Source organism: Eptatretus burgeri, chromosome 1 (assembly GCF_056783735.1).
Source record: "Eptatretus burgeri isolate ZD-2024b chromosome 1, Ebu_testis_v1, whole genome shotgun sequence".
Classification (NCBI taxonomy): domain Eukaryota; kingdom Metazoa; phylum Chordata; class Myxini; order Myxiniformes; family Myxinidae; genus Eptatretus; species Eptatretus burgeri.
In genome coordinates this window covers 102075906-102091621 of record NC_140961.1, presented here as the reverse complement: position 1 = coordinate 102091621, position 15716 = coordinate 102075906, and the positions used below count along the sequence as shown (strand labels likewise).

At 46.7% G+C, this 15716-nt stretch overlaps 1 protein-coding gene across 6 annotated transcripts in view; it reads left to right on the top strand.

Moving 5' to 3' along the window:
* LOC147035073 (carboxy-terminal kinesin 2-like) overlaps positions 1-15716 on the top strand; it is a 122894-nt gene that overhangs the window by 22254 nt on the left and 84924 nt on the right. For 5 of the 6 annotated variants that reach the window (XM_085893325.1, XM_085893343.1, XM_085893333.1 and 2 more), the window contains 2 exons: positions 11123-11312; positions 11456-11572. In XM_085893325.1, the coding sequence (XP_085749451.1) occupies positions 11123-11312; positions 11456-11572 (307 nt within the window). The remainder of the gene's footprint in view (positions 1-11122; positions 11313-11455; positions 11573-15716) is intronic. The other variant, XM_085893349.1, reaches the window with a different exon arrangement.

The window sequence follows — 15716 nt, the reverse complement described above, 5'->3', positions numbered from 1 at the left end:
ATTATTAGTGTACCATTTATAGCTATACAATTTTTGTAACTACCCGGTACTATTCGTTATCACTCAGTAAAATTCATTTGTTGAAATTGCTGAAAATTGAAATTCCCCATTTTGTTTGAAATGGAATTATTTGGTAAATTATGGTTATTACCTGTTTCACTACTCCTTTTATCAAATTGTAATTTGTAGTACTGATTAGGCGATGATAGAAATGTCTTCCTTTCTTGCTCTCTTGTGAGAACTATGCTCGCATATGATACCAAATTTTGTCATTACATTGACTTGCATCTAGTCATCAAAGTTCAATATATGTATGTGTAGTACTTTGCTTGTCTTATATTGAATATATTGCATATTATATTGAATCTTATATTGAACACTCATATGATAACAATTCTTGTTATTGCATTGTCTTGCATTTAAGCATCAGTGTTCAATATATGATACATGTACTATATGCAGTACTTCTCTTGTTTTAAACAACTTTTTAGAATATTGTATGATTCTACAACGGCCCATTTCACGGGATATTTAAGTTTCGTCCTTTGTTGCTCTCTCGTGAGAACTATGCTCGCATGTGATAGTAATTCTTGTTATTACATTGTCTTACATTTAAGCATCAGTGTTCAATATATGATGTATGTAGTACTTTGCTTGGTTTAAACAACTGTTTGAGAATATTGTATGATTCTACAACTACGGATTTTTCGGTATATTTAAATAATGATGGTAACTCCTGCAATTTCGAGTATGTCACTTCCAATATGAAACATTCATGAACATTTTGAATAAATTGTCATTTATAAACATCTTAATGTTTTTCTCAATGCATAATACCAGCAAGCTGTTGCATATATGCCTACAATCAGATCAGAGCTAAACCAGTCGTTGTAATTTATTGAAAGAGATGAATATCGTCAACCAGCTTAATCCACAAACATTAGGGGGTAATGTTGCGTGTTTAAAGCAACTACTCATACGAAACTAACAGTTATAGATGAATTCCTAAATTCCTTTAGAAAGTGATTGCAAACAACCTTGCAAGGTTGTTATAATATTTATTGGTGGCATTTGAAGCGATATCTGGAAAAAGTACCCCGATACAATATGGTATGGTTGAAACCGGAAGTGATGTCATAAACAATTATCTAAAATATGGCAATTTCTGGATATTTTGTGCATTTAGTGAAACAAATCGCAATAGAAATTAGTTAAATGCACTCCAAAAATCAAACTAGAGCAAAATAAACAATTTCGGTGTGTGGGATTGACATTTTCCCAGGAACTCCGATGTCGTCAATTTGGATAACTACGGGCGAAACCGTAAATGGTTGGCCGGGGCTGTAGAGAAAACGTACTTAGTCTGGAAGTGTTACCCAAACTTTTCTTGAAGGTCTTGGTATATAGAACAAGAAAATCCAAGGTAACGCCGCAGAAGAGTGATGGACACTAACTCCCCCCCAGCACCAGGACTATCCTTAATTGTGCTTCCAATAGCTTTTCATGGACATGTGAGGTGTACAAACGAACACTGACAATACCTTGTGTGAGCGCAACGATGAAGTTTCACAGCTGGTGTGTAATCTCAGTCACTGAAACACACACACACACACGCACACCTACTTGAAGTAAAAACAAAACAACATGACCACAAATTATTCAGTCAATTCCATCCAATGAATAATTTCCTTTTCGTTGATTTACTTCACTGAGAAACGTTCGCAGTCTTTATGGTTCGTGACTATTATGCTGTCGGAGGACATGAATAGCTTCTTCGTTCGTATGCAGCACAAGGCTGCACAGTAGCATCATTGGCTGAGGGTGCGGGGGCAGGAATTTGGCCAAGGTGCCAGCGAAAGCTCGCTTGCTCTTTGCGAAGGACACCGTGGGATCTTTAATGTCCACCAAAGAATGCTGGAAATCAGGGCATCTGAGGAACGGCACACACACTGATTAATCACCCTGCCTGTGAGACCCTGGGATGACAGTTTAATGTTTATAACTGGGTCTGGATTCATACCCAGGCCAGACAGCTTGGAGGCAAGTGTGTGTACCTTTCGGCCATTCTGCCAGCACACATTCGTTGCAAACTCGTACATGTTCCACACTCAATTGGGAACAAATTCCCTTCTTACTAATGCTTCCACTAACTTTCCATGTGCAAACGAGTCGTACAAAAGAAGGCTTTGACAATGCCTTGTGTGAACGGAAGCACGAAGTTTCACAGGTGGTGTATCGGCTATCGCTGGTTTTGAGTTGGGAGTCTTAACAGTTCGTGACTATTGTGTTTGAATTTGAGTTGGGAGGGAAAGGGGAGGGGTGTTGAGGACTTGAAGAAGAAAAGAGGAAGTTTTGGACCTGGGATTGGGAGGGGGTTGAGGACTTGAAGAAGAATGGGGGGTGGGGAGGTGACAGAAAGCTGGAAGAGTGTGTTTGTGGACTTAGGTTGGGGGGAGGGGGGAGTGGGAGTGGACTTGAAGAAGAAGAAAGGGGTTGAGAACTTTGCTGTGGTTTACATTGCATGGAATTTCCATGGGTCCCTACCATTATGCTGTCATAGGATGTTCCTGTCAAACCCTAATTATTCCACATACTATTGGAAACAAATTTCCTTACACCAGCTTGGTGTGTGGTGTGTGGTGTGTGTCCGTCCTCCATAACTCTAAAACGATATGAAACCCATCAGCCTGAAACTTTGCATGCATACTGAGGAAACTCCAAGGGAGTGCAAGAGTGAAAATTGGGTGTTTGGATGAATTTAAACATCTCTTTTGAAGATAATTAATGGCCCAATTTAATTATACCCTTAAACAGGTGCATTCTCTGCCACCACCCACTCCCTCGCTGGGGTCATAATTCACCGTTTTGTTCAGCCTGCTCAACACTGCCTTGATGTGGAGCAGGCGACAACAGTCTGCCAAAAAGTGCTAAATTCCCCCCCCCCCCACTTTCCTCACTCATCGAATGTCTCATCTACATACCTAAGAATCTCTGCTTACATCGTTTTTGTAAGCATTCAATTTTCAAGTTAGGAGCTTGGAGCATTTTTTCATGCATTATATGATGTAATTTTTATGATCCACTCTCATGAAATACTTAAAATATATAATTAGTTTGGAGAATCAGATGAGGTGGATTTAAATAACTCAAAATCTCGAGTGAAATCTGAAAATTAAGAAATCGGTGATGTTTAGTTTTTTGCGGGTATGTGCCATTACCAATTGGCTTGCTTGAGTGCTTGAGCCACTTGCTGAGTGCCGTGCAATTCATGCCCTGATCGGGATGTATAGTCGGCAGTTGCTGCAAGGTCGAGATACATACGAGTAGATTTTGATCTGTAAAGGGACTCTTCATGGGTGTGTGTCCATACCTGCATGCTTGGTTACAGGTGCCGTGGTGGCAAAGTTTCATCCCATATCTTATGATGATGATGAGTGGTGGAGGTTTTCACTTTTAACCTGAGCATTGTCTGAGGGATCACTTTTTCCTTTGTCTTCCTGACTGTTTCTAAAGCAATTGGTTATTTATTTATTTATTTATTTATTTTTGAGATGAACTGGGTGTGCTTTAGAAATGTTATCTGGTTTCTCTTTTTCACATTGATTGGCAGCTGTTTATAAAGATGAATGTTTATGCACATTTCCTTGAAGCATTTATATTGCAACATTGTTTTTAAAATTTGTTCAATGAAATTCCCCAAAACAAGGGTGAAAGCTACTCAAAGTTTTTGTGTTATCTACAGTCCATATTGCAGTTGGTAATCACACTGACTTCAATCTGCCAATTCCTGAAAAGGTGTGTGTCAACATTTTCTCTCTGCTAACTCCCTCCCCCTTCCCCCCCCATCCCTCTCTTTCTATCGCATCCTCGCTCTGCCCCCTTCTTATACAGTGCAGCACCCTCTCGCACATCTTTCACTCCCACCCACTCCCTGTCTAAGGGCAGTGATTATATCCGGATGGTGTTTGTCTCCAGACGGTATTTATCGCATCAGGTCAGGTCAGGTATGGGAGCATGTGCCAGAACAGCACGTCGCTGCGTCCACTTTCCGCCGGTACTCCAGGGGCCTCCGTCTGGCCATCCCCCAGGCAGATGCCAGGCCCATCCGCATCTCCTTGAGATGATGGTCAACCTGTTGCAACCATGAGGCACGTGGTCTCCTCCACTCATGAGACTCCCTCGCTGAGAGAATCTGGTGAGCAGGATCAGAGTCAGGAAAACGAGCCACATGTCCATACAGCCGCAACTGACGCTCACGGACTATGCAGGTAACAAATCTCATCCGAGTCTCTCTCAGCAACTGCTCGTTGGACACAAAATCCGACCAGCGATAGCCAAGGATTCTCCAGAGAGACCTGGTACCAAAGGAATTAAGTCTCCGTCTCAGATCCTTGGTCAGAGTCCAAGTCTCGCACCCATAGAGCAAGACTGGAAGTACCAAGGACCTGAAGACTCGGACTTTCGTCCTCCCGCACAGGTACCGGCAGCGCCACACCCCATGATCCAGTGAATCCATGACTCCCCAGGCCCGACCCAGACGTCTATTGACCTCTGACTCGCAGCCAGCAGAGACATGAATATCACTGCCAAGGTAAGTGAATCTCTCCACGACCTCAACATCCTCACCACAAACAGACACAGACAGGACAGCAGCATCCAAGATGTCACCGAAAGCCTGGATCTTAGTTTTGACCCAAGAAACCCGTAATCCCAACGGCTCCGACTCCTCATTCAGCACCTCGAGGGCCCCCAAGAGGATGTCTAAAGTCTCCGCAAAGATGACTGCATCATCTGCAAAGTCAAGGTCCGAGATCTTGACATTCCCAAATGACGCACCGCAACTTGATCTCTCCGACATCCTCCCGAGAATCCAGTCCATACAAGTGCTGAAAAGTGTGGGGGCAAGTACACATCCCTGATGAACTCCAGTAACAACTGGAAATAAGTCAGAGATGGTACCACCACACTTCACAGCACTCTCAGTACCAGAGTAGAGTTCAGACATCAGATCGATCAGTTTTGGTGGCACCCCACGAAGACCAAGAATCCTCCAGAGGACATCCCGATTCACTGAATCGAACGCTTTACAGAGATCAACATAGGCTGCAAGCAGCCCCTGCCGAAACTCTCGTCTGCGTTCGGTGAGGACACGAAGTGCAAGGATACGGTCAATCGTTGACCTCTTTGGTGTAAAGCCTGACTGCTCTGGACGCTGGTGCTCAAGCAGATGGTGGCGAACCCTATCGAGAATTATCCGAGCAAAGACCTTACCCGGCACTGAGAGCAGCGTCACCCCTCGGTAGTTGTTGCAGTCTTGGCGATCACCCTTCCCTTTCCAGAGAGGGACAACAAGGTCCCTCTTCCAGTCAGTTGGGATGATGCCTGGGTTCCAGGCAGAGCACAAAACTGCATGCAACGACACGAGTGCAGCATTTCCACCAGCCTTGAGAAGTTCGGCATGGATGCCACAGATCCCTGGAGCTTTGCCCCGTTTCAACTGGTTCACCGCAGCCCGTGTTTCCACAAGCGTAGGTGGACCACATTTGATTCGAGGGTCAGCAACAGGGATTGTAACACCCTTGACGTCCAACTCGACAGCTGGGGATCAGCCTGGTACAACCGCTCAAAGTAACCGGCCCAGCGGGCCTTCACTTCAGACTCCTCTGTCAAGAGCCTACCACTCTCTGCTCGAACTGCAGTGCTCCGAGGGATGGGCTTGGATGAACGTAATGCGCGAATTCCCCTGTAAGCGGGACGAGAATCAACTGTCCACAGGTGATGCTCTACCCCCTCACAGATTCCTCGCACATAGGCCTCCTTGTCCACCCTCAGTGCACGTACAGTTTTACGCCTCAGCTCCCTGAACAGCTCAGCTCTGCCATTCAGCCTGGCCCTGCGACTCTGGTCAATGGTATCCAGTGTCCCTTGAGAGACAAAATTCTGCTTTGCCCTGCGGTGAGCTCCAAGGCATCCACCGGCAACATCAAGGACGGTGGTCTTGAAGGCGCTCCACAACTCTTCAGGACCCCCCAAAGCACCCAGACCCCCCAAGTGTCCACTCAGCCTGTTCGCAAACTCCTCAGCTACTCTCTCATCCCTGAGCTTGGCAACATCCAGCCTCGGCTGGGATGGTACCATTCTCCAGGATTTAAGGTGCAGCTTTAGAGTTGCTACAACAAGCCTGTGGTCAGTATTGAGGAACTGAGCACTCCGGTAGACCCTGCAGTTCTGGATCATCCTCCAACGACCGTCAATGAGGACATGGTCAATCTCCTTAGCCACACCGCCAGCGTTGGAATACCAAGTCCAGTGATGAGCTTGTGGGCGCTGAAACCATGAACCAGCCACCCTAAGTCCATGACTTCTTGCAAAGTCAAGGAACTTAGTGCTATTCTGGTTCATAGTTCCTGACCCATGGGGAACAACACACACCTCATAACCGTCCCTATCAGTTCCAGTCGATGCATTGAAATCCCCCAAGACTAGAAGTGTATCTCGTCTGGGGCACTGATCAACCACAGACTCGAGTGTGGCGTAGAATGCATCCTTCACGGTGAGATCACTCGCCTCAGCCGGAGCATAAACAGAGACCAGGGAAATGACACCTAAGGAGTGACGAATCCTTAATCTCATAATACGCTCGTTGACCGGTGTTACCTCAATTATCATTGGGGTCAGCTTATTGGACACAGCTACAGCAACTCCTTGGGTATGGTAACCATCAGAGCGACCAGACCAATAGTAGGTGTAACCACCCACCATTATCTCGCCGCAATCCCGATGTCCAAACGCTTGAGCTCAGATGATAACAGAGACAGGTGATCATCCTCTCTTAGGGATAGGACATTCCAGGCACCCACCCGAAAGGGACCGCCTCAGGTTAACCCAAGGAGACCGCCGTCTGGTGGACGACACCTCAGCACCACTCCGACACACTCTCCTGCAATCTGACCCAGGGATGTTACCCCGTGGTTTCCCTCCTATCAAAGATTGGGGGTCCCGAAGGCTTTGCCCCAATCCCTCATCCGGTGAGCTGCCCTGCGAAGGGAAGCTGCACAGGAGGTACTCCCACGGAATGGGTTTTCAGATTTTTTTTTTTGCGTTATTGCGTTTTGCGGAATGAAGGGTTTTACGGTGGCCGGAGTGCAAATCCTGCCACCAACCTCCTAATAAGAAGTGACCCAACTGCAGGAGGACGTCCGCAGACACAGTTGGGCACTAGATATGGATGGCCGTTGGCTCACAAGGAGCTCCTCCGCCCTTTGACAGGTTTAGTTTTTAATCCTGCTGGGTGTCCATATCCAAACACCCTCCTCACCAGAAAACCTGGTGGGGGAGACGGTTTAGTCGCCGACAACCCGACCATGGAACAGGTTAGTACAGGTTTACATGGAACCTGTAGCAGGTCACAGATCGAACCTGACCTGACAAAAGAAAATTGATTTCAGACATTATTTTGTTTCCATCTTCATTGTTATTCTATGCAGAATAATTATGATGAAATGGTATGAATCGTAATTATCGCTCCACTGCAAATCTGCCTGCTCTCCCTCCCCCCGCCCCTCCTCTCTGTGTCTGTCTGTCTATTTGTCTGTCTCTCTCTCATTATTCCCATCAGTGAAGCGATGGGTGGTATGTCTTTCCTACAGGATTGGCATGTTATGGGACAAACAAGCGCTCTTCATTCATTTCGGCTTTTCAGCTTATTAATTCTTTTCCCCTCTTTGTTAGCTCGCCTGTTCGAAGAACAGAGAGCTATAGTGATACCTCTGGCGTGAACGTGAGCGTCAGCGTGAAAATGTTAAAGTTTTTGATGCAAGTTATTTTTTCCTTTCTAATGTTTTTATCTATCGTGCCTGGTGTTGGCGCAGTGGTTAGGGCAGCGGCTTGGGATCCAAAAGGTCCTGAGTTCAAGCCCCGTTGGGCCATTGAATTAATACACCAGGGGGTTGACTCAGCCTGTCATCCAGGGGGTTGACTCAGCCTTTTTTTATACGATATATATGTATATATGTATATATGTATATATATATGTATATATGTATATATGTATATATGTATATATGTATATATGTATATATGTATATATATATATATGTATATATATATATGTATATATATATATATATATATATATATTGTTGTGGTTACCAGATTCGCAAACCACCATTCAGGTCCCTTAGGTGAGGTATCTCGGTAAGTACATGTGTAGTTAGGCCCAAACCCGTTGTCTAGTGGTAATACATGTCATTTATGCGTGCTGCGACTCTTCAGGATAGCCGTTTTTCTTTTGCTGTCTTTATTTTGGACCAATCTCCATGATTACCACCACCAGTCACAACATCAACCACCAACCACAACGCCGCTTCACCACAACCGCCACGACCTTCCCGTCACACCTCGCAACCGTCGCATCGCCACCGTTCTTGCGCCGCTTGTGGGTACCGGTGTTGGACTCGTGCAGGGCGCGCGCCGAACAGCGTGTACAAAATCACGGATTTTGTGCTTCAAAAACGGATCAAAAACGACACACGCCCACTTTTTGCTGTCCAATCGGTGAGCGAGGGGCGATTTGGCCCCGCCTCCAGGGCGTTGGAGGGCGATCGATATATGCAAATTTATGGATCAAAAAGCATTCACGCCCACTTTTTCTCGGGCCAATGGGGAGCGAGGTGAAAGGTCGAAGGGAGGGGGTCAAAGGCGAAGCCACGGGGCTTATATAAGCGACCGTGTTCGTCAGAAACACGAGAAGAGAGAGTTAAGACTTCGCGGGCGGTGGAGTTGGCAAGAAGGAGCTGGTCGTCGTCGTGTGCGTTGGAGTCGGAGCGGAGGGGACGGAGCTGTGGAGAGGCGGCGAGGGCAGACGAGGGGGTGCTCGCGTCGTGCAGGGAGCTGCACCCCAGGGAGGCCGACAGCGCGACCTGGCCGAGGTGGAGACGCTCGTCGCGGGACTCGAGGCAGAGTAGGAATCCTCTATACCCCGAGCATCAGCAACCCCCTCCTGTTTCCCCCCACGCTGAGATAGTGCGACCAAGGGGGCCCCTTTCCCACCCCCTACCAGACACTGCCCGCGAGGCCCGCGGAGTTGAGGCACCATCGCCGCTCCGCGTCTCATCACCAGACGGGTAGGCCCGACCCGGTCTCGGCCTCAGGCCCGCCTCATCCTTGAGGGTTCTCTATTCTTTTCCTTGGTTTTGGGTATGTGTTGTCGGCGCCGTCTGTGAAGTAAAATTGTATAAGTGTTGCCGTGTGCTCGTGTAATCGGTATTAGATCTGCATTGTCGCATTTGCTTTTTGTGTAAATTGCATTGTGTTTTTCTTTTCTGTGTGCTTTTGGTGGAATTGTATATGTGTGCTTTCCGTTCGTCGCGAATAAATGTGCTTTGTGTTGAACTGTTTCCCGCTTCACTTCGTCATTTCTTTCATTGAATCCTCATCTTGCTTCACGTAAAGGGGTGGTAGTGGGCTGAATACGCCCGATAATTAATCGAACCGTCGAGGCCGACGATAACACCGCTCGGTTATCCCGATAGTACGGAACGGGTCGCTTAAGTGGCCCGTGTCCGAAGTCGACCTGCGGCAAGGTGCGATCGCCCGGTCTACCCTCCGCGTGGGTACTTAGGTAGGTCGAATTTGGCGAGCAACCCTATCCCACGCGGGGGCTGATTGGCTCAATCGCGGTGAGACCGAAAGGTCCACCCGTGACTGGTTCCCGGCGTTAGTCCGAGAGGGTCACGACTGGATTGTCCGTCCGGTGGGCGACGTGTTGCGATTCGAGTTACGTGGCCGTCAGCACGCCGGCGGGCGCGAATCCGTAACAATATATATATATATATATACATACACACATACACACATACACACATACACACATACACACATACACACATACACACATACACACATACACACATACACACACACATCGGGGCGTATAATGTCATTCCTGTCCGCACTCTAACTCCCAAAGTTTTCAACTTTCACGTGTCATATTTGGTACGGTGTGTTGTGACATACATTCGTCATCTGAAGTGGTTGCCATGGCAACCAGGATGCTGTTTTCCATGTCGTAGCACAATTCTGTATATACCTTCTTGTTCGGGCGTATATTGTGCTCACTTGCGCTCTTGTTACTGATTACAATATACAAATACATATATTGCTTTAAAATTATTTGGATCAGACTTCACTGCAATGCTTTATAAAAAATATAAATTATTAGACTAGTCTTTTAAAAACGATAAATGTATCGACAGGCGAGCATTGGGTGGCTTTGACACCAACTCTGTTTTTATATACCTCCTCAACCAAAGGCTGTCGGCATATTTTGCTTTTGGGTTGTTCGGCTGTCTGTCTGTTATCGTGTTTTTGTTTGTTTGTTTGTTTTTTGTTTTTTTTTGTTTTTTTTCTTTGTTGTGTCGTTACTTTGATAATTTTTGAAACACAGGATGGATTTCAACCAATCTTGGTGAAAGTACAGACTGTGATACAAAGATTTACTGATTAGATCTTGTTTTCACAAGGTGATAGATCTACCCTTATGTGCCCTTTAATTGAAAATCTTTGATGTACCGTAATAAGTTGTGAACCGCTTTTAAGTCATCACAAGTTGTCTTGAAAGAGATTTCAACCAAACTTGGTGCAAGTATAAACTAATACAAAGACAAACTGATTCAGTTTTTTTATTAACAGGTCCAAGGTCATGCCCGTTAAAAATATTTTTGCATACCATGACTCAAGTTATGGTCTCACCCCTATCTCTTCTCTTTCATTCTGACGAAGGGTTAACACCCAACAATTCAACTACTTGGTTCTCACAGCAGTTGTTCTACCTCAATCAACATTGTGTTTATTTCTTCAATTTAATTTAACATTAATTGAGCTTTTCCTTCTGGTGCAGTGTCCACTTGGCCAAGTTGTCTTTATCCCATTAATATATGGAATCTTTTTTATTTTTTTTTTGAGCATAAGTCACTATTAGCCAAAACATTTATCTTTGCTGAAGTGCAAGTCAGTGTTTCTACTCTCAGTCCAATGCAATTTTTTTTTTAATTTAGGCCTACCTTTGCTTGTTTGATTAATTTGTTAATTAGGTGCATGAAGGGCTGTTTCCTCAATGCAGAACACAAAACGATCGAGGTCAGAGAAGCCAGATGTGCAGGTTATTGAAAGTGCTTCTGGTCTGGAGGCAAGAGGAGTTGCTGTAACAAAGGCCATCCACCATCTCTCAGACAAAAGCGCATCATCTGCAGTGAGAAAGCCGACAGCAACAGTTCAACCGGCCAGATCAAGGGCTATGTCTGTCCGTAACGGTGGGTAATGATTACCATTGCTAGGACATGTGAACATCTTGGTTTCCATGATTGCAGAATGCATTTTCAAGCACAACAGGATTGTGTTGTAACTCTTTCCCCTCACCCCCCTTCCCCCCTTCCTTTTGTTGTGTTGTTTAAAGGCATAGGGACATCACGATCTGTGTTTGCTGGTACTGTTAATTCTCGTCATCCACCCAGTTCTCGCCCACCTTTAAGAGGTGTCAAAGGTTCTGTTACACCTGAAACGAGCACCTCTGGTAAATATAATGATCTTGGAAATAGCTCTCACCTACTGTCTGCCCTGTCTTCTATCACACAATTATTTCTCATTGTCTTTTCTTTTATTCTCCTCCAACACCTCCTGCACTCTTCCTGCTCTCCAACTCATTTTGACAAGTCAATCTCATGAAAAAAAAAAAATCCCAAACCTCGATCAAATTACGAAATAAACTGGATTTGTTGGAAATTACCACCAACCCCCTCCCGAATAATGTATCAAAAATGTATGTTTGGCAAAAGTGTTGCTTTACATAAATTAAAGATGGCAGCACAGTGCCATATTTTCTGCCACTATAGCTCACTGAATATTACATGAAAGGGTTTCAAATGTAAGCACACACTTTCGCATATATTCTTACTGGATGATTTTACCAAGATGTGTGTCAAGCAAAAATCGATAATAACTGCCATTTTTTAAGTTGAAACAGAACAAATAATCACATGCTGATATTTTGGTGAACCTCCAGAATACAGTCCAACTGTATGATGAGCTTATGGCCGGGATAATTTCTGCAGAAGGTCTGTTCAAAGAATCTGCGTATCACCGTCCACCAAAAACTGGAGGAACAAAAAACTGCATGTTTGACTGCAGGATATGGAAATGGTTGGTCTACTTTGCCAGTTTATCAAAGCAGAAATGCCATGGAATGAGTCGACATCTACAATCACTCCAAGAAATGCCATATTTTTCTGCTATGGTGCACAATTACCTCTGCCACCGAAAGTGGAGGTTATGTTTTCACCCCTGTTTGTTTGGCTGTCTCTGTCTGTCTTTTTGTGTGCAGGATTTCTCAAAAAGTTGTAGATGTATTCGCATGAAAATTTTTGGACAGGTTGGGTATGTGACAAGGATGAACTGATTAGATATTTATGAAGATCTGGCTACTATAATTTTTTTAGGTGATTCTTCACCATTGAGAGATGAGGTCAAAAACGATATATAGTACGATATCTCAAAAAGCTGTGGACTGCTTCATAGTGTGGTATGACTTGCCATCCCAAAGGATTTTTGTGCTAAAATTGATTTTTTTTTTATTTTTTTTTTTTGCTGTATTGGGTTGATTTGGAGTCCTGCTACTGGAAAATGATGGGGTTCAAATTTTTGAACCCCTCGACTCCCCCCCCTTGTGGGGGGCCCTTTTTCGTCCCGGGACCCCCCAGACTGACCTCTCGCCTATCTTCGATAATAATGATTCAATTTTCATGATCTTTGGGTCGTTTTAGGGGTTTTAGATAATACTGACTCCATTTATGACACTCGAAGCGACCGGAAGTGGCTATGAGTGACTTCCGGTGGCAATCGGCATCATACTCGGGGTCCTTTTCATGCTTGCCAGAAACAGTCATGTAGTACCTCTTTCTATGGGTTTTTAGGCATTGGAAAATGATTGGTGCAGTTATTTTTGTGATCAGACTGACCTGTGATGAGATGTATAAACACATAATATTTTTTAAGTTGCACAAACGTTTAATAAGCGAACAGATACAAATAAAAACAAAGGGATACATCAAGAACAAAAACATATTGTTGCGGTCTTCGCGCCCGCCAGCGTGCGACGGCCACGTAACTCGAATCGCGGCACGTCGCCCACCGGACGGACAATCCAGTCGTGACCCTCTCGGACTAACGCCGGGAACCAGTCACGGGTGGACCTTTCGGTCTCACCGCGATCGAGCCAATCAGCCCCCGCGTGGGATAGGGTTGCTCGCCAAATTCGACCTACCTAAGTACCCACGCGGAGGGTAGACCGGGCGATCGCACCTCGCCGCAGGTCGACTTCGGACACGGGCCACTTAAGCGACCCGTTCCGTACTATCAGAATAACCGAGCGGTGTTATCGTCGACCTCGACGGTTCGATTAATTATCGGGCGTACTCAGCCCACTACCAACCCTTTACGTGAAGCAAGATGGGGGTTCAATGGGGAAAAACGAGCGAAGCGGGAAGACAGTTCAACAATAAAGCACATTTATTCGCGACGAACGGAAAGCACACAAATACAATTCCACCAAATGCACACAAAAAAAGAAAACACAATTCCATTTACACAAAAAGCAAACATAAAAGTGAAAACACAGTGCAGAGCTAATTCCGACTACCGAGCACACGGCAACACTTATACAATTCTACTTCACAGGACGGCGCCGACAACACATACCCAAAACCAAGGAAAAGAAATACCCTCAAGAATGAGGTAGGCCTGGGGCCGAGACCAGGTCGGGCCTACCCGTCTGGTGATGAGACGCGGAGCGGCGATGGCCCCGCAACCCGCGGGCCTCGTGGACAGTGCCTGGCAGGGGGTGGGAACGGGGCCCCCTTGGTCGCACTATCTCAGCGCGGGGGAAACAGGAGGGGGTTGCTGATGCTCGGGGTATAGAGGATCTTTATTATGTGCGACGAGCGCCTCCACCTCCGCCAGGTCGCGCCCCCGCCCTCCCAGGGGTGCACCTCCCTGCACGCCGCGAGCACCCCCTCGTCCGCCCTCGCCGCCTCTCCACAGCTCGTCCCCTCCGTTCCGACTTCAACGCACACGACGAGCAGCTCCACCGCCCGCGAAGTCTTGACTCTCTGTTCCGACTCCTTCGCCTCGTTCCGACCTTTACTACTCCCTTTGACTGACGAACACCGTCCTTTTATCCCCCCGTAACTTCGCCTTTGACCCCCTCGCGGCCTTTCAACTCGCTCCCCATTGGCCCGAGAAAAAGTGGGCGTGAAGGCTTTTGATCCACAAATTTGCATATATCGATCGCCCTGGGGGTGGGGCCAATTCGCCCTCGCTCACCGATTGGACGGCAAAAGTGGGCGTGTGTCGTTTTGGATCCGTTTTGAAGCAGAAAATCCGTGATTTTGTACACGCTGTTCAACGTGCGCCCTACACGAGTCAGCATCGGTGCCCATGAGTGGCGCGAGATGACGGTGATGCGATGGTGGCGAGTTGCGACGGTAAAGGTCATGGCGGTTGTGGTGAAGCGGCGTTGTGGTTGGTGGTTGTTGTTGTGGTTGTGATGGTGGCGATTGGTCCAAAATAAAGATAGTAAAAGAAAAACGGCTATCCTGAAGAGTCGCAGCACGTATAAATGACATGTATTCCCACTAGACAACGGGTTTGGGCCTAACTACACATGCACTTACCGAGATACCTCACCTAAGGGACCTGAATGGTGGTTTGCGAATCTGGTAACCACAACACTACCCCCTTCCCTTTTTACAGACTCGTCCCGAGTCGTCAAATTTTCGTGTGCCATCATGTGTAGTTTTCCCCTAGTACACTTTACCTACGGATCCCTGAGTGCGACATTCATGGTATTCGTGTCCCCAAAATAAATAACCTGAGGGCTGCGTAACTACCTAAACAAACTCACTCACACGGACGACTTAAATAAAATTGCCGGCGCTAGACAGACATGCCGGGGGCGCACTCATATTTACAGTACATCTTAACCTTAACACAAATTTTACACTAAACCATGGCCCAGGATCACTGAACTCTGCAAAAGAAAAGCAGTTGGCAGGGAGCCAGGCTGCCCGCATGCAGTCTCTGGCTCAAACAATGCAGGTGACAAGGGAACGTGGCTGGCTGCTCACCACGCACTCCAAGGCCTTCCCTTTTGAACTGAACTCAGTGAACCACAACGGTGCTTGGGCTGCACAACGCAGTCTCCGTGCCAGCTCAAGTGGCACACGCAATGAGCACAACGAATGGATGGATGAATGGATGGACGCAAAACACGGTGCACGGGCTGCCACTGCAGGCCCGTGTTGTAGCTGCCAACAGGGCAGTTCTCGCAGCTTGCAAACTGTAGCCTTGATCCTGGCGCACATGGAAATGAACAGGGGGGGGGCAAAGGAAAAATTGAAGGGGGCTGGTGGACGTGGGGAGTGGGCGTGGCATGGGAAAGGTGCAGGCGAAACAGATCGGAGAAGAAGGGCGTTGCAGGCAAACACTGCCGGTAGAGGAACTGGGCGGCACAGGGCTTGAAGAAAAACAGCCAGCAGATGAACTGGCCGGCACAGGCCTTGCAGAACACAGCTGCCGATGAAGTTGGCCGGCCTCCGCCTTGAAGCAAAACACGGCCAGCCGATGGAGTTGGCTAGCCTTTGCCGTTCAGTGGAGGTTGGTGG